Below are 24,643 nucleotides of genomic sequence, written 5' to 3'. Positions count from 1 at the left end.
GACAAGGACGCATCTTCCATCTGGCAGGACTTCTTTCAGTGCATCATGCTCGCACGCGCCGGCGATTTGCTCCCAAAGAGTTGGTCCTGCAAGAAGACGCTAGTCGCTTTAGAGGTGCAAGCTGCCCGCCAGACCCGCAGCCTGTCAAGTCAGCCCCACCACCCGCAGCCGGGGCCACCGGTCCCCGCTCTGCCCTCTGCGGGGCGCGTCATCACGAATAGCGCCGGGGCTGATTGGCCGCTTGTTAGTCGACAGGACGACGGTCACCAACAAACGAATATTTACAACCGCAAGCATTCGCCCAGCGCCGCCAGCAGCGTGCGTTATTCCCCGGCGGCGCAAACACTCGCAGAGGCCAAGCTATAAACAGGGAGCCGCCTACTCGCTCGTCATCCGTCGTCATCTGGGGCACAACCTAGCCGGCGGCCCTCGAATCGGTAAAGGCACAAAGTCACACCACACCAGGCACCTCGCTCGACATCGCCACCCGACTCGCTTGCGCCGCAATGTCGCGCTACTTCCCGCACACGTCGTACGCAGAAGACCAGCCGCTGCCGCACGTCGTGCTCGCGGCGCACGTGCTCACGCGCTCGCTGGCGGCAGGATCCCTCGTCGGGCTGGGCGTCACGGCCGCGAGGCAGGCGGTGCCGGCGTGGCGGCGACCCGGGCCGTCTCTGGTCTCGCACCGCATCTTGAGGGCGTCGTCGGCCGGCGCGCTCTGGGGCCTGGGCGTCGGGGCGGTCGTGCTGGCTGGGCGCATGTACGGTCGGGAGCCCGTCGAGTGGCAGGACAGGAGCTGGCGGCTGTTGGAGAACAGGGGCCAGCTCGAGATGGACGACTGGACGTATCTCGGCATGGGGAGCGGCGTCGCCGCCGCCTGGGCCACGGGCAGTCTGAAGGGCCTGGGCGGGCGGGGAGTGCTGGGGGCCGTGGGCGCTGGAGGAGTGGTTGGCGGGCTGGCTTGGGCGGGCTGGCGGTTTGGCGTGAATGGGGGCAGGTTCAAGGAGAAGCCCAAGGAGGGCGACTTGTGAGGCGGAATGATGTCGGGCTGGTGGTTGCAAATGGGAGGACGGCTGGGATGGCTGGTGGTTGCCCGTGAGAGGGGAGCCGAGACTGAATGAAGGACATGTACGGCCGACGGTTGGCGTTTTTTGTTTTGGACGCAGAGTCTCTGGTTATTTGAATGGCACATCGTGGTGTTGTGATGCTCTCTGGCGCGGATGTGCTCGAGTGTAAACGGGACGTTCGTTTCTGTGCCGACGTTTAGGCCGGCCACCATCCCTTGACCGGCTCGACATATCGCACGACACCAAGGAACCTTGTCCATCAGCGCTGGCTGCGATGTAGCTCGGTTGATACAATACACGTATGTGATGAGATTCATAATGCAGTGCGGCCTAGGAACGTGGACGACGTCATCTACTCCAATCACATCAAGATGCGTTTCCTACAAAGACCACACAGAACCCCTATAATTCGGGACTTGAAAATCGCATCTATTTCTACTAATCTTGATTCCCAGTCCATTTCACACCACACTACGGCATCAAACAAAAAAAAAACACTACAAAACTCGCCCACCTACAATTTAGCAAGCGGCTCCTCCAGCTCCTCCAGCTTCTGGAACCTGTAAAAGAACTCCAGACTACCCGGGTTCAACAAGGTCCCGCTCGGCTTCACCGTCTTGCCCGAGATGATACTCTTGACCGGCAGCTCGACCTTCTTCCCGTTGACAGTGACGGGGATCTCGGGCACCTGGAACACGTACCGCGGGACATGCCTCTTGGTCAACTCCCTTGCAATCGTGTCCTTGATGCTCCTCACCATCTTCTTGTCCAGCGTCCGGCCCTGCTTCATGACCAGGAACAAGACCACGCGCTCGTCGAGATCACTCGGCCGCCGCTGCCCGACGCACAGCGACTCGGCGACCTCGGCCGGGAAACACCGCTCCAGCACGGCGTAGATGTCCGAGCTGCCGAACCGGATGCCGCTGGGGTTGAGCACGCCGTCCGACCGGCCCAGCATCAGGACGCCGCCAGTCTTGGGGTGGACGACGCAAAAGTCGCCCTGCGCCCACGCCTCGTTGAACCGGTCAAAGTACGCGCCGCGGTACTTCTTGCCCGGCGGCGGCGTGTCGTCGTTCCAGAGGAACAGGGGCACGTTGGGGAACGCGGCCGTGGCGACGAGGTCGCCTGCCTGCCCGACGGGGAGGGGCTTGCCCTCGCTGCCGTCGGGGAGGTCGTGGTCGTAGACGGCGATAGGGGACGCCCAGGGAGCCGCCGACGCAGCCGCCCACGTGGACGGGCGTCAGGGGGTTTTCGAGAACGAAACAGCCGGCCTGTTGTGTTGTCAGTGTACGTGTACTTGAGACCCAAAAGAAGAAGAAGAAGTTCACGGTTCCGTCCAGGTAGCGTACAATGTCGGTGCCGCCGGAAATGTTGGCGAGCTGGACCTCCGGCGGGAAGGCCTCATCGTAGAACCAATCGAACATCCTGTTCGGGCAGTACCATGCCCGTGCTGACCACCTTTCTCAGCTTGGAGAGGTCGGCTACTCTTCTGGGAGAAATCCCCTTCTTCATCAACTCCGTCATCCAGCGTGGGCTGAGGCCGAGCGTCGTGACGCCCTGTTGTTCGGCAACCTTTAAGAGCACGGTTGGGTCCGGGACGAATGGTGACCCGTCGTACAGAACGGCCCTAGATCCCAATAGTAGCTGCGTCACGCTGCTCAGGTACATGATCCATCCGGTGGTGGTGAATTGAAGGCCAACGTCGTCTGGGGTGGTGCCTTTGTGCAGGATACCTTCTTTCTTGGTGCTTATCAGCAAGGGGCCGACGCCGTGAACAATTGCCTTGGGGATGCCCGTCGTTCCAGAAGAGTAGTACACGACCATGGGGTCCTGGAAGCCGATGCGGACCATGGGCGGAGGCTGCTTGCACCCCTTTGACAGGATAAAGTCCTCGAGTCGTTCCGTGTTGGCAATGTGTCCAGTAGGGAAAGGCTGCCGTTTGAACCGCTGCACGACAACCACCTTCTTGAACGACGGGCATTCCTGCAGTCCTTCCATGACGCCTTGGATCTTGTCTCGGAGGTCAAATATCTTGCCATTGTACAGGGCGCCGTCATCGAAAGAAGACGTACTGCTCCAGTCAGCAAGTTCTCGTCGGTTCGCCGGCGCCAGCATCGCATCAACCACAACTCACCTTGGGATCAATCTGCGCCGTCCTCTGCAACAAGCCTCCAGCACCCATGTCTGTAGAACTACTGCTAAACAGCCCTCCCAGCCAAGTCGCCTGCCAAGAACACAATCAGCGTCGTCGCCGAATGCGCGCCAACCATGACCACCCGGTCTCCCCTCCCGACGCCTCTCTCCTGCATCGCCGTCGCCAGCTCGGCCACTCTTCTCCGCAGCTCCGCCCACGTCATGTGTCGAACCTCGGTGTTGCCCTCGCGGACTTCTGTGAGGGCAATCTTGGAGTCCTCCTTGTTGAGCTGGGTCCTCGTGCCGGGGGCGTCGTTGACGCTCCGGCTCCAGAGGAAGTTTTCCGCCCAGTTGAGCTGAATGCCGGCGAACCAGGCCGGGAGCTGAGAGACGGGGATGGATTCATCGACGGGCTGCGTGTAGCTGCCTGAGTGGATCAAGGGCATGGTTTCCCAGACAAGAGACCAGAATTGGTTGCGGTTGGAGCATGACCATTTGTAGAGAGCAGGAAAGTCCTAGGATTGTCAGGTTGAGAGAAACCGGATGAAGATGAAATTGCCCCAGCTCACCTGCATATTCAATCCATATTTCGCATTCGCATCTTGCATGAACGCCCACATGGCGGTGCTTTGGGGGTCCGGGTGCTCCCAGAGCTTCCTTGGCGTCTGTGTAAAGTCCATGTTTTGCGAATTATCCGTGGCAGCTATTATTATTATGATGATTCTAAATTTTTATTCTCTTCTCAACGTCAAGGTAATAAATAAGAAGGCTTTATAGGTAGGGAGAAAGAGAAAAGGAGAGAAAAAAAGACACGCGCCTTTAAACATGCAGCTTATAAAAGACGTGGTTGTCGACTCGCTCGTCTGATGCCGATGCCTCAATAAGCCAAGCAGGGATTCCTCATTCTCCACAAACGCCATTGCCGCCTCGGCCAGACTCCAGACAACAAGATTGGCCGACTTGGGCCGCGGAACTGAAAACCTCGGGAATGCATAGCCCCCAATCTCTCCGCCCACGTCGTATCTCGGAACTGCATTGGAACTGACTGCGCGCTGGAAGCAGTTGAGCCGGTTGCGCCGCAGACGGCTGTCGTCGGCCTGGGATCCGAAACTGATGCCGAAAAGCAAACAAAATATCACTCTTCGCATATCAACTTGTTTAACAGAACAAACATCTACTCCGTAGTCCGTAGTCTCCGTATGTCGCTAGTTGACCCATCACGTAACCAATTCCATCATCCATGTAGATGCAGCTCCTTCCCTCTAGCCGTCGGCCGTAATAACTATACACCACCAAGTCTGCGACTGCATAATGAATAACTCTTTTCTTTGTATTGCTCCCTATGCGCAACGGGTCATCAGCCGAGTCACACCACGTAGCCAGTTCAATCAAGCACACACAAGCGTGCTGTACCAACTTCGTGCTCCAATCCTCGCTCCTCGCATTTGAAATACATAGAGACTGCCGTCTTGTCCCTCAAAGCAAAATCAAATCACACCCAAACGCCTTGCTCAAGGATTTCACCACCTTTGCTTCCATTTAACCTGTGCCACATCCCATCATCCCCTTCATCATTTTTATAATCAAAGCCGTACAATTCCACGCCCTCTTCAATGCGCCTACGCCTACAGATATGGCATCCACAGCGCATCGCACTGTGCCAGATTCATAGGGTTCACAGCCTTGGCAATCGCATCAATCACCGTCTGGTTCGCAGGCAGGTTGCCCGACGGGTTGTGCGCCAGGCTCGCCGCGCGCTTGACAATCGAGTCGCTGTTGACCTGCACAGACTCACGCAGCTGGCTCTCGCTGATTCCAGTTTCTGTGGCTGCTAGTGAGCCAGAATATCATCTCGTCTCGAACAAATAGCGTCAGTGCATGCTCCAATTCGTGCTCCGGCTCCGTGAGGCAGCGAGCAATCGCCATCAGAGAGCAGGCATAGATGCCCTCAGTAGCCAGCGGACCCATCAGCACCTGCAAGTTGGGTGTTAGGCGGAAGGGGACCGGCTCTGGGTTGTGGAAGAATGGCTTTGATGCGCTCATAAACGACATCAGCTCCGATCCCCAAATTTTGCCTGAGCCCCGTGCAATGTTGAGCTTCGCGGGATACCGGTTGTGCATGTACAAAATATACGTCATAAACGTCAAGGCCGCAAGCTGATAGGAGAACTGCCTTCGAAAGAGCCAAAACTCTGCAAACTGCGGGAATATCTGCTGGAAATAGTCCAGCGCAACTGAAGACGGCACCCACTTCTCTTGGACAGCGTTGAACACTTCCAGTCTTGCCGGCGGTGTGAGTTCAGGCTTGCCCTGCTGTAATAATATGTTAGCCCCTACATCAATTCCCAGCTGAGCTCGGTCAATGCATACCTGGCTCTTGCTTTCGAGCACACCGCGCAACTTTTCAAGTGTGAACAAGACAGGTTCGTCCTTGGAAAAGCCCATTCGTCGACAGTGATCCTCGTAGACTGCCTGCAGCGTGACATAAGAGGTGTCCTCTTGAACGATTCTTATATGCGGGGCAAGAGGAACCATGAGCGGTAGAGTAAACTGCAAATCCCGGCGGCGGCTCTCCTTCTTCCGACCTAGTGTCTGGTTGAGGTGTCTGAATAGCTGCAAGATCCTCTCTTCACGCCTGCAATGGCGCGCTGCCGGGTGTTGTACGGCCCATGAATGAACGCTACCGTCGTGGCCACGCATCTTGAGTCGGCGATATGAGGTGCTGTATGACCGGACTAGATCCACATTTGGAAGGAACCTCTCTATGCGGATGAAGTCTTGGTTTTTGTCCTTGTGTTGGAGGTATTGGCCAGGAACTTCCACCTCGTCAAACTTCTGATATCTGAATTCGCTGAGGTGCGGCGAGTATGCCTCGAGGTGTGCATGACAAACACGTCGGTCCAACTTTTCTTCAAACTTGGTGCGCCAGCGACGCAGTTTGTGAATGTATTCATACATGGTTGGCTTTACATCCACAAAATCGGCTTCAAAGGATTTCTTGATGTGGTTGGGTAGTATCGTCTCGGCAAACCTCGTAATGTTGGTCTCAGTCGCCGACGGCAGCTTCACGCTCTTGGCAAACGAAGCGGGCGTGCGGCTGACGTAGGTCAATGCGTCGTTTAGTAGGGCCACAATCAGTCGGTACGCGTCCTCATCTGGTGGGCACTTGAAGTGTTTCTGAATCTGGTCCACCATGGTCTCCATTGATAGGGCAAGTAGAGGGAAGGCTGTCTTGAGGACAGACATGATCTCCTCGGTGAGCTCCCAAGGCATCTTCTTCTGGTTTGGGTTTGGAGCAGGTGGTTGCTGCTCTTGCTTCTGTCCACTGGCGGCTGGAGCTGGCGGAACGCTGGCAGCGGCGGCTGCTGCGTCACCACCTTCAGTCTTCACTTGGCTGGCAGCGTCTCCCTCTGTAGCAGTGCCTGGCCGTGACGCGCCGCCATCCGACGTTTTGGGTGGCTCAGTCTTGGCTTGCGAAGGCGACAGGCTTGGCTTGCCATTGGAAACAATTGACTGGGCGCGCTGTTGACGGGCTCGCTCCTTGGCCTCCTGGTTCTTCTTTATGAGATTCATGTCCTCGCGGTTGGTCCGAAGCTGAAAATACAGGGCCTGAGGGTACGATTTGGCGATGCTGAGAAGAATCTGGTAAACTCGCGGTGCTTCTTTATGACCCAGGCCGGTTAAAAGCTGGGGAATAAAGGTAATCCAATACCACACAGGCGTTTCACCCTTGAAGTCGTCAAAGCCCATGGCAATGGTGCCCTTTGAGTCATCCAAGCTGAGGAGCCAGAGAATGCGAGCAAGAAGCTTGCGTGACTTAGCGTTCTTGTAACTGCCAGCTGCCTGAAGATACGATGTGAGCGCTTGCCTAGCCGCATTCAAATCTGTGGGATCTTCTTTGAACTTCCTGTCATTGAAGTAGCCCCACTCCGCCCAAGCCTTTGGTGCACCAATGTCAAAGTAGAGCGCAGTCCCGTACGCGTTGTCGGCTTCATCCTTTTGATTGAGTTTTTCCAAGAACATTCCCTTTAACGTGTAGAATTCAGCCTTTTGTTGAGGGTTAAAGTAGTTCAAGTTCGTATTGTTGATAACGTCTAGGCCACTTGAAAGCTCTTCAGGATTCTCATAATGACATTTGGCTTGTTCTCTGAGTTTGAGGAAGGCTTCCTGGATTTCAATATTTGGCAACGTGTAAATGCGGCTCAACTGACTGATGCACACTTCGGGAAGGCTGTGCTTGCGGGCGACGTGGGCAAATCGGTTGATAATCCAGGCAGTCTCGTGATATCCTCGGTATGCAAACGAAGACGCACCACCAGCGTTCTGCTGACCCTGCTGAGGAAGCAGTTGCAAGTAGGTCTGGTTGATGAGACCGAATATGTGTTGCCGCCAGGTCACCAGATCCTGCCATGCTGTAATGTCGTCCCAAACATTAGGTAACCGGTCACGCCAAGCGCCAAGAAGCAGTTTAAGTTCTCCAGACTTGACATCCAGGTTTGAAGAGTTTGTATTTGCCAGGGATTGACAAATGACGCTAGCATCGTGGAGCTCGACCAGCTGCTGGAAATTTTGTAGCAACGGAATATGAGCATTTGTTAATCGCTCTGGAAGTTGATGCCACTTGCGAATGGACAATTGAATGGCCTCATCGCAAACTCTTGCAAAGTCATTGCCGCCCTCCTGTTGATTATGAAACTTGAGGAGAGACATGAATGCCTGAAAAAAGGCTCGTCGGGGAGTGGGAGCATCCATGACACCTTTGATCACGTTGTCTAAGGCTTCACGATGCTGAGCGTCTTGCCACATCTCCGTGTTTCGCCAGGCGCACTCGAGCAATAAATCTTGAAAATTCTCGTGCTTGGCGAAGTCTTGCAATATCTCCCACTGCTGAAGCTTCTGCGCGCAAAGAACCCAGTGATCCTCCCAAAGCATGTACTCTGCTTGGGAGAATGGAATAACGCCGGTACGAGCCTTGATCTGGGCATTTTCGTAGAGTTTCTGCGCCTTGTCCCACATACCATTTTGCTCGTAGGAAAGGCCGGCGTTGGTCTCGACAAATTGGCACCGCCGACGCCACGTACCATAAAACAAGTCTTCTTCTTGCAACGAGGCATAGAGGTCGACCAATGCGTCCAGGTTACTTTCTCTGACAGTGGCAGACTCGATTTCTGGCCGGATGGCAGCATTCTCAAGTTGCACCAGCGCGGTATACCAGGCATCGTACGTCTTGGCCTCAAATTTCAAAACGTGAGGTGGCAGTTTGCAATCCGGCCATGTCTTAGCGGCACCTTCAACCAGCGACTGCACGACATTCGGGCGCTTGTCAATTTGTCGGCTATGGTAGTCTTTGGTAAGGAGAGCCACCATGCCACGCTCTAAATCGGCACGCTCGTCCCGCATTGTCGCAGACCAATACATGGGGAAAATGGTGACCCAGAGTTGGTGTGCGAGCTGGTTATCGACATGTTGAAGTTGCATCAGTGGTTCGACAACATCTCGAACCTTAACATCGCCCAGTTCGGAAACGAAACGCCGATGGTTGGCCATGAAAGCTTCGAATTTGTCGTCTGGCATCATTATTGGTTCCCTGGTATCCTTGTCTTTGGGATACACGGCAGCAAGCTGTGATGCCGATATAATCCTGAAATCGTCCTGGTGAAGTTGTATATTAGTGTTCAACTCGACTGCACCAAGCAGAAGCTGAGAGGCCTGAGCCAACCAGTACGAGTCCGCAAGCGTGTCCCAATTTTGTGACGTCAACACATAGGACAGGCGAACACTAGCAGTCTTTGACAAGCTCTTGTCAAAGATGGACATGAAGCGATTTCGCATTTCGACATCAGCCGCGCGGGTGCCGATAAGGAAGGCATGCTCCATTCGCACCGTCAGTTCTGTACGAGTAATTTTAGGGTCTTCATATATGCGAATGACAAGGTCCAAGAACTTGGAGAGCATGGTAGAGTCACTCCTATGTTCAAAAGAGAGCATCTTATGGAGAACAGCCGTTTTCTCTTTAAGAGTAGGCCATGTGCCCTCGGAGCGGAACACCCATCCCTCCACCATGTTCAAAATTTCCGTGCAGAGGTCGATATGCATCGACTTTTCGACGAGTGTCGCAAGTACGCTGAGAAACGGTCGCCTGCTGTCACCAAGGGTTTCCATTCTTAAGGCTACAGTTTGAATCTCCTTGATCATGAGCTTGGTCTGAATTTCCAAATCATACGCAGACATCTCCCCAGACGCAGAGTTTCCGTCCTGGCCACGGTTCCCCTGGTTGACGGCCTGGCCAGCCGCAGCATTATAGTGTTGGACATGCTCCCGTGCGTGCTTGCTTTGCAGAGCTTTCATCAGGGCCGGAATGTGCTGATCAATGACGGCTGGCTTGCGATTTCCCATGGACCAGAGCATATTGACACCAGAAACATACGAGCTCCCATTCATAGCCTCTGTAGCCGCCTGTGACAGGTAAGAAATAATCTCCGACGTTTGAACCTCAGTCTCGCCATCTGCATCCGCGTCCTCCATAGGAGTGTCCTCTGGAACTGCGTCGAGAACTCGCTTGACAATGGACTTGAGGTCACGGCCATCATCGTATTCCTTGTCTGCGAGATGCAGGCAGTCTTGGATCTCTGGGTTCTCGCATTTCAAACATTTTTCCAGAACTTTCTGTACCGCGGCAATGTTCTTCTGCACCCAATCATCCGACTTGAAATTGAGAACAATCCGCACAACTTGCAGCGTGTTGATAATATTTGTCAGGAACTTCTCATCGTATTTCTCCTTATCAGTTGGGTCGGCATTGAGAAAACTCTGGGTCTTCTCGCTGCCAAGAATGACATCAGTGACATTGGGGAAGAGGTCAAGCTCCAGATCGCCCCAGTATTGAGGCTGCACCAAATTGTACAACAAGGTCATTGCCTTTTTGCATAGTTCGGTGCTTTGAGGGGGAAGAGGCAAGGAGGGCGCGATATGTTCGCGAGGTTTGGCAGAAGGCAGCTGATATCGTTCGTTGAGCTGTGCAATGAACTCAACGAGATATTTTATCATCTTTTGTCGAAAGATTTGTGGAATCTGGTACTCATTTCGCTCTCCTCCCGGTGCATTTTGTCTAACCGTAGGTGGAGAGGACATTGGCAGGTCGCTATCCAGTTTCCTCTTCTTAGACGTTGGCGATTCAGACGGATCTCGGCCTGCGGCTGGTGAGCCAGTCTTGCCTTCGACACGCCACTGCTCCCATCGCCAAATCAGCCACATCATGTTCAGCGCAAGCTTTTTACTCTCATAGGACGGGTTAGGAGGTGCAGCCACCTTTCTGAGGGAGGTAATGATTACAATCGCATACTTGTCCCGGGCGTCATAAAACAGATCAGGGTGTCTGACCAAGAAGTGGAAAATACTAGTCATTTGCTGAACATTTTGACCCTCATCCGCGAGAATGCGACGAGGTGCGACGGCCCAGGCAGCGTTTCGTTCATTCGGACCCCCTCCGCATCGCTTGGGTAGAACAGGAGCAATAAGCTCCAACGCCTGTGTGACCAAAGCCCGCCCTTCGTTTTGATTTGTCTTAAGCAGTGACAGATACACCTGGCTGACAATCTTTGGAGGTGTTTCGTAATGAGCAATGAAGTAACCAATCACCACATATGCTGCATGTTTGTTGATAACATCTTCGAGGCGGATAAATGTCCATCCAAACTTGATAATATCCTTTCTTGCCTCTTGAAGTACAGTGTGGTAGTACTTGACAAGCATTGCCGACAGCTGCAACACCTCAAAACGCGTGTGGTCAATTCCAGGCTGTGATTGATCATCAGGTGACAAGTCAGGATGCACTTTCCAGATTTTGCTGCTAACAGCGTCAATAACCGATCGATCCATGAATCGCTGTCCTTTCGCCTGTTCCGGCTGATTCCAGTGTCGCATAACATCCATAGCGACAATGGGATTAGCGACGTAGTGAAGCAAAAATTGCTTTGTCTTATTCGAAGCAAATCTCCCCGAATATGTCTCCAAGCAACGCAGGAATGCGGATTTCCAAAACTCTATTGATTCGCTCATGAGAATCTTCTCGTAGATGAAAGCAAACAAGCAGTGTGTGGGCCGAAGCTCGTTGCTTGTAACCGACTCGACGAGGCTGAACAAGACATCAAGATCCTTGGGGGTCCTCTCCAGGGACTTGACCAAGACGTTCATCAACTGCTCTGCGGCTTGGTATGCAGGTAATCGGAGGGTAGCAGGGAGAGTATAATTGCGAATGTGGCCCTCTAGCTCTTTGCCCATGCTCTTCATCCACGTCGTGTTTTCTTTCTTGTCCATCCACGAGTTAGTGTTCTCGAAGTAGCTGAGAGAGTCCAAAATATGGACGGCATTAACAATGCCAATAAACTTCTTCTCAACACCTTGGCCCGCTAGCTCATTACACTTTGTCATTAAGGCACCGAGACCATCTATTGCTGCGTCTCGCAAAGGGCCGCTCTCTGGGTGTCTAAGGACCTGAGCCAGAAGTCTTCCATATTTGAGCTCATCTAGCTTTCCGAGCAAGAAGGTCCAAACCTCCTTAGGATACCTGTTGAGGTACAGATATATGGGTTGACGGAAAGGACTTTGGATTGTTCGACGGAGCTTCTCCTCAAGTCCAAGGAAGCAATCAATTAGACGCTCCTTGAATGCTTCGGCGGGAGCTGGCAAAAGATGAAAGATGTTGAGAATAGCCGTAATGACCTTCATTTGTTGATGCTGCTCAAAAAATGTAAAAGAAATCTGCTGCCATGCATTAGGTTCCACAATTGAGTCGATCTGGTCCAACAGGCGAGCTCCGATCTCAACCTTGAAATAGCTGGTGAGCAACTTCAGCAGCCTAGAGAGGTTATCCAGGCCATGGACACTGAGTCGCTTTGGATCAGATAGACTTGCTAGAACCGGTCGAAGCCCACCTTGTAGCAGATCCTTCGGTAGACGCCTGTCAACCGCCAATACAGATCTTAGCGCGTCATTAGCGGCAGCAATTGTCGGCTTTGACTCCGAGTATAAGCATTTGAAGAAGACAGAAAGAATCTTCCCTTTGATAGGGTTGTTTGCAAACTCTTCAAACGTCATTGCCGTGCTCAGTAGCCTAATGCATGATACGCGCAGGTTTACAATGTGATCGTGGGTGCGATACTCTGCCGGCTTATTTGCCAAGGAATCATCATTTGCATCAGCCAGGGCAAGAGACTCCATCAATAGACGAGTGAGGTTGTCGTCAAACTTGACCCAGTCGTTCTTTAGGCTCATGTGGTATGTCATTGCGTTGATGTATCCAATCTGAATGCTAAAAGGCAGTGCCCGCAACGGTTTAGAGTAAATTGGTTGCAAAAAACGCTCCTTGTAAGGTTCCAACAGTTCCCAGACTTCGCATTCAGCAGCTTTGGCTATTAGTTCGAGCGAATTCTTGGCGGTTTCACGAACAAACTTGTTCATGTGGGACAGCTCATTGTTAAACAGCATACAAATTTGGGCCAGTCTGGACTGCTTCACGGGAGGCTGTCCCGGCTGGGCTTGAACGGGAAGGGCATCTTCCTTCTTGATGTTCTTGGTAATGCGCTTCAACAAGACCTCCAAGCTTGTCTCGGCGAGACACCTCGTTTTTTCAGGAAGATCTTGTGGCATGTCTTTGATCACATACAAGAGGGCGCGAATAAATTCCATTTGCTTTGACGCCACCCACGCGTCGCCAAAGTCGAGCTCCGTAAGGAGGAAGTTGATGCCAAGGCTGCCACCGGTCTTTGTAAACCACTCTTCCTCGTAGCAACTGTGGCAAAAGGTACCGCAAAGGTGAGTAAATAGGGGTAGTCGGCCAACATTGCTCTCAGATCCGAAGATGATGCCAATACTCTTGTACAGCTCGCGAATAGCCTTCTTCGCGGCTTCTCGGACATCCGGATGATCAGAAGCCAAAGACTCAACGATTGCATCTGACAAAATCCGCGTATCGATACAAAGGGGGCCCTCTCCAGCCTTGGGATCAAAGGGACTAAAGTTTCGCTTAAGGTCCACCAAGGATCGGCCTACTTCTATGACAGCAAAGTGTCGGCAGAGGTCCATGAGAAATGTATCCGCCTCGTCTTTGAACCTAGGGAGAGAATGAGCAAACACGACTGCCTTGAGGAGTTGTTTTGTTATCTTGTCTTGCACGTCCTTCTTTGGGATGGATTTATCGCGGTTCGTCACTTCGAATGGAGCAAAATGAATCTCCATTTTTCGGGCCAAGAAGTCCTGTGCCTGGAGACGAACGATTCGGGGAAGGTCTTCTGGCAGTTGGTCATAGCCGATTCGAAGTTTGACTTGTGACATAATCAAATGGAGCGCTTGCTTCTTATAATATTCATCATAGACGCGAAGATTTTGGCTATTTTTTCCCATTTTCGGGGCCTCCATTAGCTTCTGGATGGCACTGTCGATACCGAGATCTGCCGGGAACGCTCTATCTTTTTTAGATCCAATCAGGCGCATATCGAAGCTTGACGGATCGTCGGCATAACCTCTGTAGGTAAGTGGAACCGCGCCAGTCATAAACTTTCGGTTTCTACCACCTAGTTTGCCCAAGATTCTCATGGTAGTGTGAGCATGAAAATGGCTGTAGGGGTGAGGACGGAGGTGATTGAAGAGTGCAGTCATGAGCTCATCAATGACAGGCGCCATAATAGGGTCGAGATAGTCAGCAGTTAAGTTATCGACACAAAGCTCGAGTGTCCGAAGCCCCTGGCCAACGAGGTCAGTGCCAGCCCTCAAAGCAACAACTAGTGGTCGCATCAGAAAGCTCAGATGTGGCAACAGGTGGCTCAGACGCGCGGGAACAGTCAAACACAGTTCCACGTACAAGTCTCGCTCAGATGGTTTGCGAGCAGCCATGAGCAAGTTGTTAAGAACGTCCAGGAGCATTTCCAGTAAGGGTAGAATCTGCTTGTACAATTGCTCAAACTTGCCGCCGCCAATACTTCGAAAGAGAGATCTCAATAGGAGAAAGTAATTCATTGGCTCCTCTGCCTTTGTCGACAACTCGATAGATTTGGTGACAATGTTGACCACGTGTGGCAAAAGAACCTGCTCGTTCTGCTGAGCAAAAAGGGTCACAGCCATGAATGCCAGCTTGAAAAGTCGCAACAATATCGACGACTTTTTGACATCTGCTGAACCCACTTCATCGATTCGGTCCATAAGAAATTGGAGGAGCATACCACAAAAACTAGGCGAAGTCGCTTCACTGGCTAGGAAAAACTGGGGTATATGTAATAATCCGGTATGCTCAAAGATCATGTCATAAAGTCGTGGGATCTCTTGCTGAAATACTTCGTGGAATGTAGCGGGGTCGATGCAGTGGAAGACAGTAGCAAACGTTTCAAGCAGATCCTTTTCTTCCTTGGTACTAGACACCATGTAGAAGTTTGCCATGTACTCGACCGGAGACGCGTATTGTGACTCGGTGGCCGGCTTTTCAATCTCGTAATACCGGAAGACGTATGCACCCTCCCTGAACAGTTTAATGATGACTTTGACCTCCTCTGCGGTAAACCCATAAGAAACGTCTGTCCAGTGCGAAGGCGCATTCTGAGGATCAATAGGGGTGCCAATATTGCATGTTCTTAGCTGGTAGAATGTATTCTTCAGACCATTCATCAAGTTCCGGAAAAGAAACTTATTATCAATCACAGGATCTGCACCTCGATCTCTGGGGTTTGATATCTTGATAGGCACAGCGGAAAATATGTCAGTCTCATCCCAGTTTGGTCGCGTCTCCTTGTCGGCAAGATAGGGCTCTTGAGTACCGGCCTCTGCCAGATATTGTTTCGACAACTTCACCGCGTTTGGGTACTGTCGGTTCATGGCAGCAAACTTATCACCAATGGCATTCAAGATCATCATGAGGTAGTGTCTTGCGTCAACTTTATTCGGCAGCTTGGCAATGCACTCGGCCATGTTGAGCAATAGCTTCGCGCTCATGGTTTGAAAGCTAGTGCCCGGGAAGTTGTCCTGAAGATTTCGGGTGTACACTTCGACGGTTTTGCGGATCTGTTCTGGACTCAATGAATCTCGAACATGGTGAATAAGATCAGCCAGCATGCTGTATGCAAGTGGTCTCATAGTCTCGTAGACTGTCAGGCCATCGCCAGTGAGCGTTCGTTCATCAAGAAGTTCGTCAATCTTTGGCAAGAAGATTTTTCGAAAGTTATAGTTGATAATATGTCGAATGGCAATTAGAAGTTCCTTTCTTGTACCTGACTTCTCGCGGGGGCAGTCTTTCAACAGGCGTACCACGACATCTGGCAACGTGGGCAGGAAATCGTTTAGTTGCTGTGAGTATTGGCGCAAGAGATACGCGAGAAAGCTCATGGTCTTAACTTGTGCGGTAATGAAATCGCCGTATGCTGCTCGTTGATCTGCTTTGATGCCCTGGCTGACACCAGTGTGAACTTGGCCCTTGGCTGCAGCCTCTGCGTGAGCTTGCTTTTGAGCGCTGGCCTCGATAAGTAGAACTCGTTTGATCAATGGCACAAACGCTTTCACGTTCTGTTGCACCGTGTTGCGGTAAATCTGGAATATCGAGACGACGATAATTGGACATTCAGAAAGAACTTTAAAAGATTGCATTCCCTTGAGCAACGGCCGATTCTGCTGCTGAGGGTCGGCGCCAAGATCTGAAACTGATGCTACCGGCGAGCCGGGTCGAGGGGATTGAAAATTGGTCTGCGAGCCGCCTGGTGTTGAGGGCGCGCCAGTTTGTGACGTTGCCGTCGAGCTCGCATTGTCGAGTTGTTCCCTCACCACCTTTTCCATCTGCTCGAAGAGCTCTTGTATCAGGGACAGGAACTGCTGTACTTTGCCTTGCAGCACCTTGTGTTGATGGCGCATAATGTCAGACGTAATTTTGACGCAAAGAGTAGCATTTTCCTCATTGTCGGTGCGAACCAGTTGCATTAATAAATCGACGATCTCCTCGGCGTACGGTTCGAATGGTTCAACTGGACTAGAAGAAGTGGGCAACCGATGAAGAACTTCTAAAATACAGTGGCGCAGTTTCTACACCACGGGTCAGATATCTTTGTCCGTAGGTTGTTATGACAGGTAGCACAAACCTGCTCTGGTGAGTTGCTTTGAAAAATGCATGGTCCGCGAAGGATGTTGATGAAGATTGGCATCAATCGCTTGAGAAACGGTGTGTATATCGGTCCGCTGGTGTAGTGCTCCAGACTGTCGCGTAATGTTGTCGCCGCCTCTAGTTTAAGTCTAGCATCTTTACACGCATACGATGTTAGCACAGCGGGATCAAGTCGATGGGCGGAGCGGTCATGGGAGAAGCATGTCATCACCATACCTATATCTGCTGTGCTTAGTCGCTTTACGACGTCATCAATAGTGGTTCCCGACATGGCTGCATCATCGGCGTCCACGAGACGCGGCTATTTCTTCCATGCGAAACAGGTCCAGTCGTGGTGCTTCGTAGCGGTCGGTAGGCACAAATTGCAGTACGGTGGATCGCAAACCTGCGGCCTGCCTGTATCGCAAAGTTGACGGAGCTCAAATAGATGACAGAAGAGGAAAAAAAAAGTGTGTGTTCTAATAAGACAAGATATTAAGAAAAGAAAACTCTTCAGACCCCGTGGCGTTAAAAGTGATGTTTGTCTGCTGCGTAAGGTTCGGATGCGAAAAGCTTGTCGTTAGGATGCACCGAGTTTTGCTTGCCTGCAGCTTGAATCTCGACGAGGGACGTGAAGGGACTCGCGTTGAAAATTAAGAAAGCATTGAATCCGGGGGCCGTGGCCGCCAATTCCATTCGCGCTAGGACGTGCAACAATATTGATCCGGCGCTAATGCTGCACACGCCCCTCCAATGCAGTGTGAATATAGTGCATATCTTATCTTATCTTATCCGGCACCAGGCACCAGGGGTTTTCACTACCCTAGACTTGCAAAAGTGATTCAGATACTGTATCGGATTCGCATTGAAAGTTGCCGGGAAAGTCTTGAGATCAAAGTGTATTTTGACTATTCGAGTAACTGTTAGGATACAGAAATGCCATGACTTAATACCAGAGACAGTACGCTGATCATCTCGCCTCTGCGTCGTCTCCGCTTCGGAGGCTTAAGCCAGCGCCACGGACCTTTATTACATAATGTTACGCTTCACATCTCCCCAACACACACTCATGTACGAGACTCATCCTTCCAGAGAACCTTGCAACCTAAAAGTCCGCGACGAACCTGCACTACTGAATTTTCAATCGTGTCACGCAAATCACATCGCAGGCCGCAATGAGTGGAGAAGGTACGGCCTTCGTGTATGGTATGAGCAAGTCATTATCCATTGGTAGGAGACACAGATGATGGCTAACGCACGGTGCAGGCACTTTGGTGAGACACCAAGGCTTCCCGATGATATAAACGGACTAACATTTGTCAAGATGGCGCCGGAGATCTTCTTCAGCGTCTGCTACGGCGACCAGAATCCATCTGCAGCAATCCGCGACCTCCACACTTTTACACCCGCGATACTTGAAGATTATTGCCGTCACAGAGTGCAATATGCAGATTATCCAGCAGCTGTTCCAGATAAGGGACACAAAATACGCGGGATATATGTTACGGGATTGACGGATGCCAACATGAAAAAATTAGATTACTTTGAAGGCTCAGAATATGAACGACGCACAGTCAAGGTACGAGTGCTTGTGAAAGATGGAGGCAAGGAAGTGTTAGGGCCAGAGAAGAGCGCGTCAGTATATGTATTTTTGAAGCCCAATGAGCTGGAGAGGGGTGAATGGGATTTTGAAGAGTTTCGGCGGGAGAAAATGAAGATCTGGACCCGTGGTGATTGGGCCTTTGGTACGTTTGTTTGCAATCACGGAAATGACACTGCTAACGATTTGGACAAAGACGATGACGAAAAAGCTGCTGTGAACGGCGTGGCTTAACCGGCGACATTGATGACTGGTTCACACGCTGTGTTTTGTTTCTGGAAAGAAGCCTTACCATGAAAGGCAGCACCGCGCGATCGTGATGAAAGAACAAAAGATCTGCATGAAAGCGACATGCGATTTGTGCACGTTTATGATAAAACGAGGATGAAATCTAAGATACGTGGTAGACGACAAAGAAGAGCCGAACATCAAACAACGTGTCAGCCACACAATGACTTCATTGCAAGACTCCTTAGGTAGGTAAACACAATACCACATTTTTGCATTATTCCTCTCCATTGTCATTGTTATTGTCGAGAGCCCAAGAAAATGGATGATGTGACTGGGACAAACTCCCCTCACAAGTGTCTGGCGAATGCAAGTTCCCTCCATTTACTGCACGAAGTAAAATGCTGCCATTATTAGATCCGGAACTTGGCAACCTGTATTCTACAAGAGTTTTGACCTCGCCGAGTGGGAAGCGCTTCCGTCCGTACCGAGTACTCCATACCGAGTTGGCGGCCCAAACCTGGCAAAACCGTCGTCATTGTAGATTGATTGTGCGGAGGATGGTGGATCAGAGCGCACGAGGGTCTGCCTGGTGCTCCGTACTCTTTCCGCTTGGAAACCACCAATATCAGACGAACCTTGTTCAATGCTGGTGGATTGCGAAGGTCAGGGACTTAGGGGACGCAGGGGGCAAGCGGAGCTGAGACCAGTGACGATTCTGACCTAGATTATCATTTCGGCCCGCACTCAACGTGGCTTGAGGATCGTGGCCGTGGTTGTAGTGACGATTGACAGCTCGGACGGAAACCCGTGACATGATCCAAAGGCCAAGCATTTCTGGAGAGATATCTGCATGCCTCCTGCATACCGGGATAAGCAAAAAAGCGTTTGAAATTCGCAATTTTGCGGGTGGATCGATTTGTATTGAGCTTCTTATTGTCGTGGTCAGTTGGTAGTCGGTTGACACCAGATGTTGACTGGACAAGAAAATCCCGAGTGCGCTGGGTGCTCCAAAACTTGACTCGCGTCGTCTAGCTGCAGGGTGGACGCAGCTGCCCCCCTGGCAGTGCGAAAAGGTCATGCATGATGGAATGATGGAAGACGGAAAGGCGGTTGGCTCTGCTGGCAGTATAGCGAGTACGATGTGTGCACTTCCAAGGTTGGTACGGAGTACAATATCCTGAATCAGGCAAATAATGGCCAACCGCGGGATGCAAGTGCCGGCAGCTGGCAAATGTCAAGCTGGCGGCGGCTAAGGATGGATTGATGGATTGATGATAGGTTACGATGGCTTTAGCCTGAAACCTTTCAATGTTACCTCTTCCCCCCTCAGAACCCAGTAACTTGGTATTCAATGTTCTCTTGGTGTCCAAGCCACGCGTGAACAAACAGAGCAATTTGAACTGCTACGGAGTACTAGAACCGGACTCCTACTCGGTACTCCGAACACCACCAAACATCTCTATCCATGAACAAGCAGCAGCCACCACTCAATCAAGCTACTTGTTGCGCGCCACCAGCTTCCGCATGCGGACCACGCACAAGCCTATCGATCTGAATGCCCAGTTTGAAACCCTGCCTGGTTTCACCACCATGTTCTCTTTTGATAATTGTTTGTTATGCACTACGGAGTAGTTACGGAGTACCTGCACAATACTCCGTAGTATTCCTTTTTCCCCACCCTGTGTGTTGCACGGGCTGATCCTCAGCAGAACCCTTGGTCACTTGGCGCCCTGCAGGTCTGCAGATGCAGGGAGTCGAACAACTCGACATGGCTGACCATGCTTGTGCAGGCCGTTGTCGACCCCTGCAACGACTGCAAGATAAACCGGCGATGCTGTCTCACTTCCAAGGCTTCGGTAGGGCAATTCAAAGGAGGAGAGGAGGACATAATAGGCAGGAAGAGTCGTGGGCTACACAAATTTGCCCAAGCCAGCTACGCGGCATTGCAGCTCTCATGTCAGTGCGGTCACCGGTTCAAAAACCGGACGCGGGCGGCCTCTGCCATAGCCCACTGCCTGCGATACTGTCCTGTCTATTTTCTATGTGGATGATGGACACGGGGCATAAGCCGGGGAATGTTCGGCCAAACATACCGACGAATTATGGCCTTCTGCGCCATGTCTTGGCTACACGAGGACACTCCAATGCTCAGCTCGGGCCAGCTGCGACGGTCAGGTGAGGTGAGGTGGGCGAGCAATGATCGATTACATTCTCTGGCTACAGGAAGCAAACAGATGTGGTCAGAAACACGCAAAACTGCTCCGGACGAGTGGATGTGGTTCTCCGTGGGCCTCGCAGCTCCCAGCCCCCAAATTCCTCGGAGTGGCGTTTCGCAGAACCACAACCGTGATGCCCATGGCCAACACCAAGTACTACGGAGTAGTAATCTGTAAAAGTGCCTGTCCACGGATGATGACGGCTGATAGTGCTCCGTTCATGTACTCCGTACTTAGTGTGGACTATGAGAAGCATGACATCAGCTCGTCCTGGAATGGTTGAATCATCCTCAGCGCCATGAAGTCGTGGCAACTGGTCATGATGACTAGCTGCAGGATGTATCCACACGGGCACGGCGGTCGGGACAGTCCAACTTGTCAGGGGCTTCAGGGCGGTCTGATTGGGGACTGGAAACCACGACGATTTCGAGGGACGACGCTGGGCCAATACCATCCAGAGGTGCCCAAAGAAATGGAAACACACAAGCGTTTGTCTCGGGGACGGGCAAGGGCCTGTGATTTCTCTTGCCACGATATGAAAAAAAACAAATCGTCACGACACATTCTGGAACGAATCGAATCCCCAGCGAAGCTCACCTTGCCAGCAATCTTCACACCATGGTCTTCTCGACTGGTGGACAAGACCGTCGCAACCGTTGGCTCATGGCTTTGAGCACAGACTCGTCCTGCTTGCTTGTCTTGCCACGGTCTTTGTGCTGTGCGCACCGTTCACAAGGTGGCAACCATGTTCAGAAGCTAAAGAAGCGTTCACTGGACTAAGGCGCCTGGGGTTCATCAGATGGACTGACTATCCACATGGTGCACACTAGTTACTGGTGCTAGTCGTCTACGAGCCAGTTTGAGGCTCTGAAACTGCAGCCTATCGGCATCGACAGCATCGACATTTCCTTCAAACATTCTGTTTTGTGTACGGAGTATGCCCCTTGCAGATCTGCCGCGGCTCGAAACCATGCGGGGGTAGCTTCTGTGCCTGAACTGGCTGGCCATGACGCCCTGTCCCACCCATCGTCTCTGCAACACCACCATCGGGATTCCATGAGAGGCTCGTGTTCAATGGTGACATGGGATGGCTCCTATGCTGAGACTTTGAGACTGCCCCTCCTCCTCGGTTCTGTCCAATGATTCTTCGTCAATGGTCCGGTCTGGGACGCACTTCTTTGCTTGCTTGTTCAATCACAGTGTTGAACAAGCACCAAAACAATGAGGCAGACCACACCTGGAATGCACAATCGTCCTGGTGTATAAGAGGGTCTGTGTCCCCCGACCTTCGGCCTGTATATCTGTTCTGCATCCCGACACCAGTACTACTGTCCTTTCTTTGAACCGTCATTTGTCGTCGAGACAACCTACACTCCCTTTTCCAGCATTTATTATTATTATTATTATTATTTTTTAACCGCCAAGGCTAGACCTTGTTTGCTTCGACCGACGAGCTCTACAGATTCCTCTGGTTTAGAAATCGTAGACATCACCAGTTTTGCCACCTAGTGTGTTGCAGCTCACTGGCACTTTTTCGTTGTTGTAAGTCGGCCAAGTCGGCAAATTTGACCTTCGGATCCTTGATGCCAAATGCTAATTCTGCTGGCCTCGGTAGCACACTCCTTGCTCGAATACGCTGATTCTTGACAACTTTCAAGTTTTTCTTTCCTCTTGTTTCGTGGACAATACTCTCATTTTTTTGCATAGCAACATTGGACTTTTTCGTCTGGCGCGTTTCAGTTTCCATCGTTCACCTTGCCCTAATTCAAAATGTTGAAGAAGATTGTACTTGCTGGCCTAGTTTCTTCTTCCAGTGCCCACATCAAATTGAGAGCACCTGTTCCTTTCCAATTTCCGGACAAGGAGCATAGTCTGGGTCCCCTCCTGGCCGATGGCACTGATTTCCCTTGCAAAAACGCCATATACGACGCTCCGACTCCAAGCAACGAATTTGCTCAGGGCAGCGACCAGACGCTGAAGTTCATTGGAAGTGCTGCCCATGCTGGTGGTTCGTGTCAAGTGTCTATTACGACTGATCTGAAGCCGAGTAAAAACTCTGTTTGGAAGGTTATCAAGTCCATTGAAGGTGGATGTCCTGGCAAAAATTTATCGGACAATATTTTGCCGGCCAACTCGGAGCTTCTTACTCCTTTTGAATATTCCTACACCATTCCAAAGGACCTAGCCGCCGGCAAATACACCCTTGCCTGGACTTGGTTTAATAAGATTGGCAACCGAGAGATGTACATGAACTGTGCTCCGATCAGCGTTACTGGCTCTGGCGGTTCCAAGGATGCCTTGGGAACTTTGCCCGATATGTTCGTCGCTAACATCGGTAATGGCTGTGGAACCTTGGCAAACACCGATTTGAAGTTCCCTAATCCGGGGAAGGATCTTGATCAATTCGGCCAGCAAACCCCAGCTGCTTTGAAGGGACCGACGGGTAACTGCGCTGTCGCCAGTGGTCCCAAGCCGACTGGTGGTTCCCAGCCAACGGGTGCTCCTCAGCCTACTTCTGCTCCTCGGCCTACGTCTTCTGCCGGTGATGCACCTCCCGCCGACCCCAACGGGACGATCCCTGGCGGAGTTTTCATCACCAAAATCCCAGGACAAGCCAGCCAACCTTCTGTGACAAGCCAGCCACAGACTAGCCAACCTGAAGACACATGCGAAGAAGAAGCCAGCCAACCCACTGTCACAAGCCAGGCACAGACTAGTCAACCTGATGTGACATGCGAAGAAGAAGCTAGTCAACCTGCTGTGACAAGCCAGGCACAGGCTAGCCAACCTATTGTGACATGCGAAGAAGAAGCTACTGCTGTGACAAGCCAGCCACAGCCTAGCCAACCGGCTGTCACAACCCAGGCACAGCCTAGCCAACCTGATGTCGCAAGCCAGGTGCCTGTTCCTACCACTGCCGACAGCCCTCCTCCCACGACCACCGGGACTGGCGGCGGCAACGCGGGGGGCTTCGCTGCTGGCACTTCTTGTAGTACGGAAGGGATGTGGAATTGTATCGGCGGAAACTCATTCCAGCGCTGTGGTGGCGGCAAGTGGTCTACTCCCCAGGGGGTGGCAGCCGGAACCAAGTGCTCTCCTGGACAGTCACCGGACTTCAAATTGGATGTCGTTCAGGCCAACAAGCGCAGTCTTCGCCGCAGTATGCGCTCCTCTGCATAAGCCCAGAAAGGCCATGGTTGGAACAGTTTGAGCTCAAGGACAAGACGGAACGGTCGCCACGAGATTTATTAAGGCTCCCAGGAACAAAACAAAAAAAAAAAAAAAAAGGGGGGGGGGGGGGGGGGGGGGAAAAGAAAAACTCAGTCAGGGCTCGACGGACTGGTTGTCATTGATTTCATGTACATCATTCTTTTCAGCTTGTAAATTTGTCGCAAGGGCTTTTTGGCTCTGGTGTATCACTGCATGCAGTCGAGTAAGGCAACGCTATTGGAAATAGAGTTTGTATGTCTTGATATTGTATGCGGTAAGAAGTCTGTGAGCTCAACAGTCAACGCTCAGAGCTATCTTGTAGAAATGGATTGAACAACATTAAATACTTTTCCCTATATCCTTTGCGAGCTTCTTTTGTCGCGGGTGCGCGGTTGACCACCGTGGTCACCTTGATTCCTTCCTGCCTCTGTTCACGAATTTTGGGCTGAAAAGGAACAGAGTGAAAGTCGGCATCATGCCAATGTGATCTTCGCTATATACCCTAACAAATAGTTTGTATCTGCAGGCCCCTGTCCTTCTCCTTAGCCGAGAATTGGTGTGCTGTGATTTGCCCCGAGCACCCGGCGGTAAACAACGGGGCCGCACCTTCCCGGTTCCCGCCAGGGCAGCACGTGGACCCCACTGCTGCCGACCAATGATGGCTGCCCCTGCTCCCCGATTTAGGACTCGCCCGTTGAATGCTAACCGGGGTTGTTGGCCCACTAATTCCCCAGGTTGATCAGACGTCGAGGCTTGAGCCTGGCTTCGAAACATCAACAATTCCTCTAGCCGTACCAGATTGTCGCAGTGGGGCAATTTATTAAACTAACTTACGGAGTACTGCTAATGCTATATGGAGTCTTAAATATGAGTCGGCCCTTGGAATTGAGCGATACTCAGACTTGATCGCCACATTGACACTCAAAGGGACTGCCAAATGGCAGCTGGTTCTTCTCTCGGTCAAGTGTCCTTCTCTCTGCTATCTAGCCACTTGGCCTTGTATGAATGCGAATAATTAATATGATGGATGAATCCTGGGCCAGCAAGGCATCAAAGACGAGGCCCGTCAGTT

The 24,643-nt window shown here is 51.7% G+C and overlaps 7 protein-coding genes across 7 annotated transcripts; 3 read left to right on the top strand and 4 right to left on the bottom strand.

The window, feature by feature from the left end:
- Positions 1-257: 257 nt before the first annotated feature.
- On the top strand, positions 258-1,378 carry J3458_001429 (uncharacterized protein). The gene has a single exon (XM_066116719.1). The coding sequence runs from the start codon at positions 507-509 to the stop codon at positions 1,029-1,031; it is 525 nt and encodes a 174-aa protein (XP_065978605.1). The 5' UTR covers positions 258-506; the 3' UTR covers positions 1,032-1,378.
- A 203-nt stretch (positions 1,379-1,581) lies between these two features.
- J3458_001428 (uncharacterized protein) lies at positions 1,582-2,025 on the bottom strand (the record flags this gene model as incomplete). Its single annotated transcript, XM_066116718.1, has 1 exon — positions 1,582-2,025. One exon carries the CDS (start codon positions 2,023-2,025, stop codon positions 1,582-1,584), a length of 444 nt encoding a protein of 147 aa, XP_065978604.1.
- Positions 2,026-2,092: 67 nt separating this feature from the next.
- J3458_001427 (uncharacterized protein) lies at positions 2,093-3,182 on the bottom strand (the record flags this gene model as incomplete). The annotated part of the gene is made up of 2 exons (XM_066116717.1): positions 2,093-2,338; positions 2,490-3,182. 2 exons carry the CDS (start codon positions 3,180-3,182, stop codon positions 2,093-2,095), a joined length of 939 nt encoding a protein of 312 aa, XP_065978603.1.
- J3458_001426 (uncharacterized protein) lies at positions 3,165-4,065 on the bottom strand. The gene is made up of 2 exons (XM_007810223.2): positions 3,770-4,065; positions 3,165-3,715 (listed from the first exon to the last, which is right to left on the bottom strand). The coding sequence occupies exons 1-2, from the start codon at positions 3,878-3,880 to the stop codon at positions 3,266-3,268; spliced, it is 561 nt and encodes a 186-aa protein (XP_007808414.2). The 5' UTR covers positions 3,881-4,065; the 3' UTR covers positions 3,165-3,265.
- Positions 4,066-4,338: 273 nt separating this feature from the next.
- TRA1_1 (transcription-associated protein 1) lies at positions 4,339-16,925 on the bottom strand. Its single transcript, XM_066116716.1, has 4 exons — positions 16,552-16,925; positions 16,313-16,470; positions 5,571-16,256; positions 4,339-5,513 (listed from the first exon to the last, which is right to left on the bottom strand). Exons 1-4 carry the CDS (start codon positions 16,604-16,606, stop codon positions 4,992-4,994), a joined length of 11,421 nt encoding a protein of 3,806 aa, XP_065978602.1. The 5' UTR covers positions 16,607-16,925; the 3' UTR covers positions 4,339-4,991.
- A 564-nt stretch (positions 16,926-17,489) lies between these two features.
- On the top strand, positions 17,490-18,148 carry J3458_001424 (uncharacterized protein; the record flags this gene model as incomplete). Its single annotated transcript, XM_066116715.1, has 4 exons — positions 17,490-17,520; positions 17,581-17,588; positions 17,639-18,059; positions 18,111-18,148. 4 exons carry the CDS (start codon positions 17,490-17,492, stop codon positions 18,146-18,148), a joined length of 498 nt encoding a protein of 165 aa, XP_065978601.1.
- Positions 18,149-20,814: 2,666 nt separating this feature from the next.
- Positions 20,815-23,918, top strand: J3458_001423 (uncharacterized protein). The gene is made up of 2 exons (XM_066116714.1): positions 20,815-21,903; positions 21,977-23,918. The coding sequence occupies exon 2, from the start codon at positions 22,132-22,134 to the stop codon at positions 23,539-23,541; it is 1,410 nt and encodes a 469-aa protein (XP_065978600.1). The 5' UTR covers positions 20,815-21,903; positions 21,977-22,131; the 3' UTR covers positions 23,542-23,918.
- The last annotated feature ends 725 nt before the right edge of the window (positions 23,919-24,643 follow it).

The sequence above is a fragment of the Metarhizium acridum genome (genome assembly GCF_019434415.1).
Source record: "Metarhizium acridum strain ARSEF 324 chromosome Unknown scaffold_1, whole genome shotgun sequence".
In the NCBI taxonomy this organism is placed as follows: Eukaryota; Fungi; Ascomycota; class Sordariomycetes; order Hypocreales; family Clavicipitaceae; genus Metarhizium; species Metarhizium acridum.
Note: the sequence above shows the minus strand (reverse complement) of the source record. Positions and strands in the feature narration are given on the sequence as shown.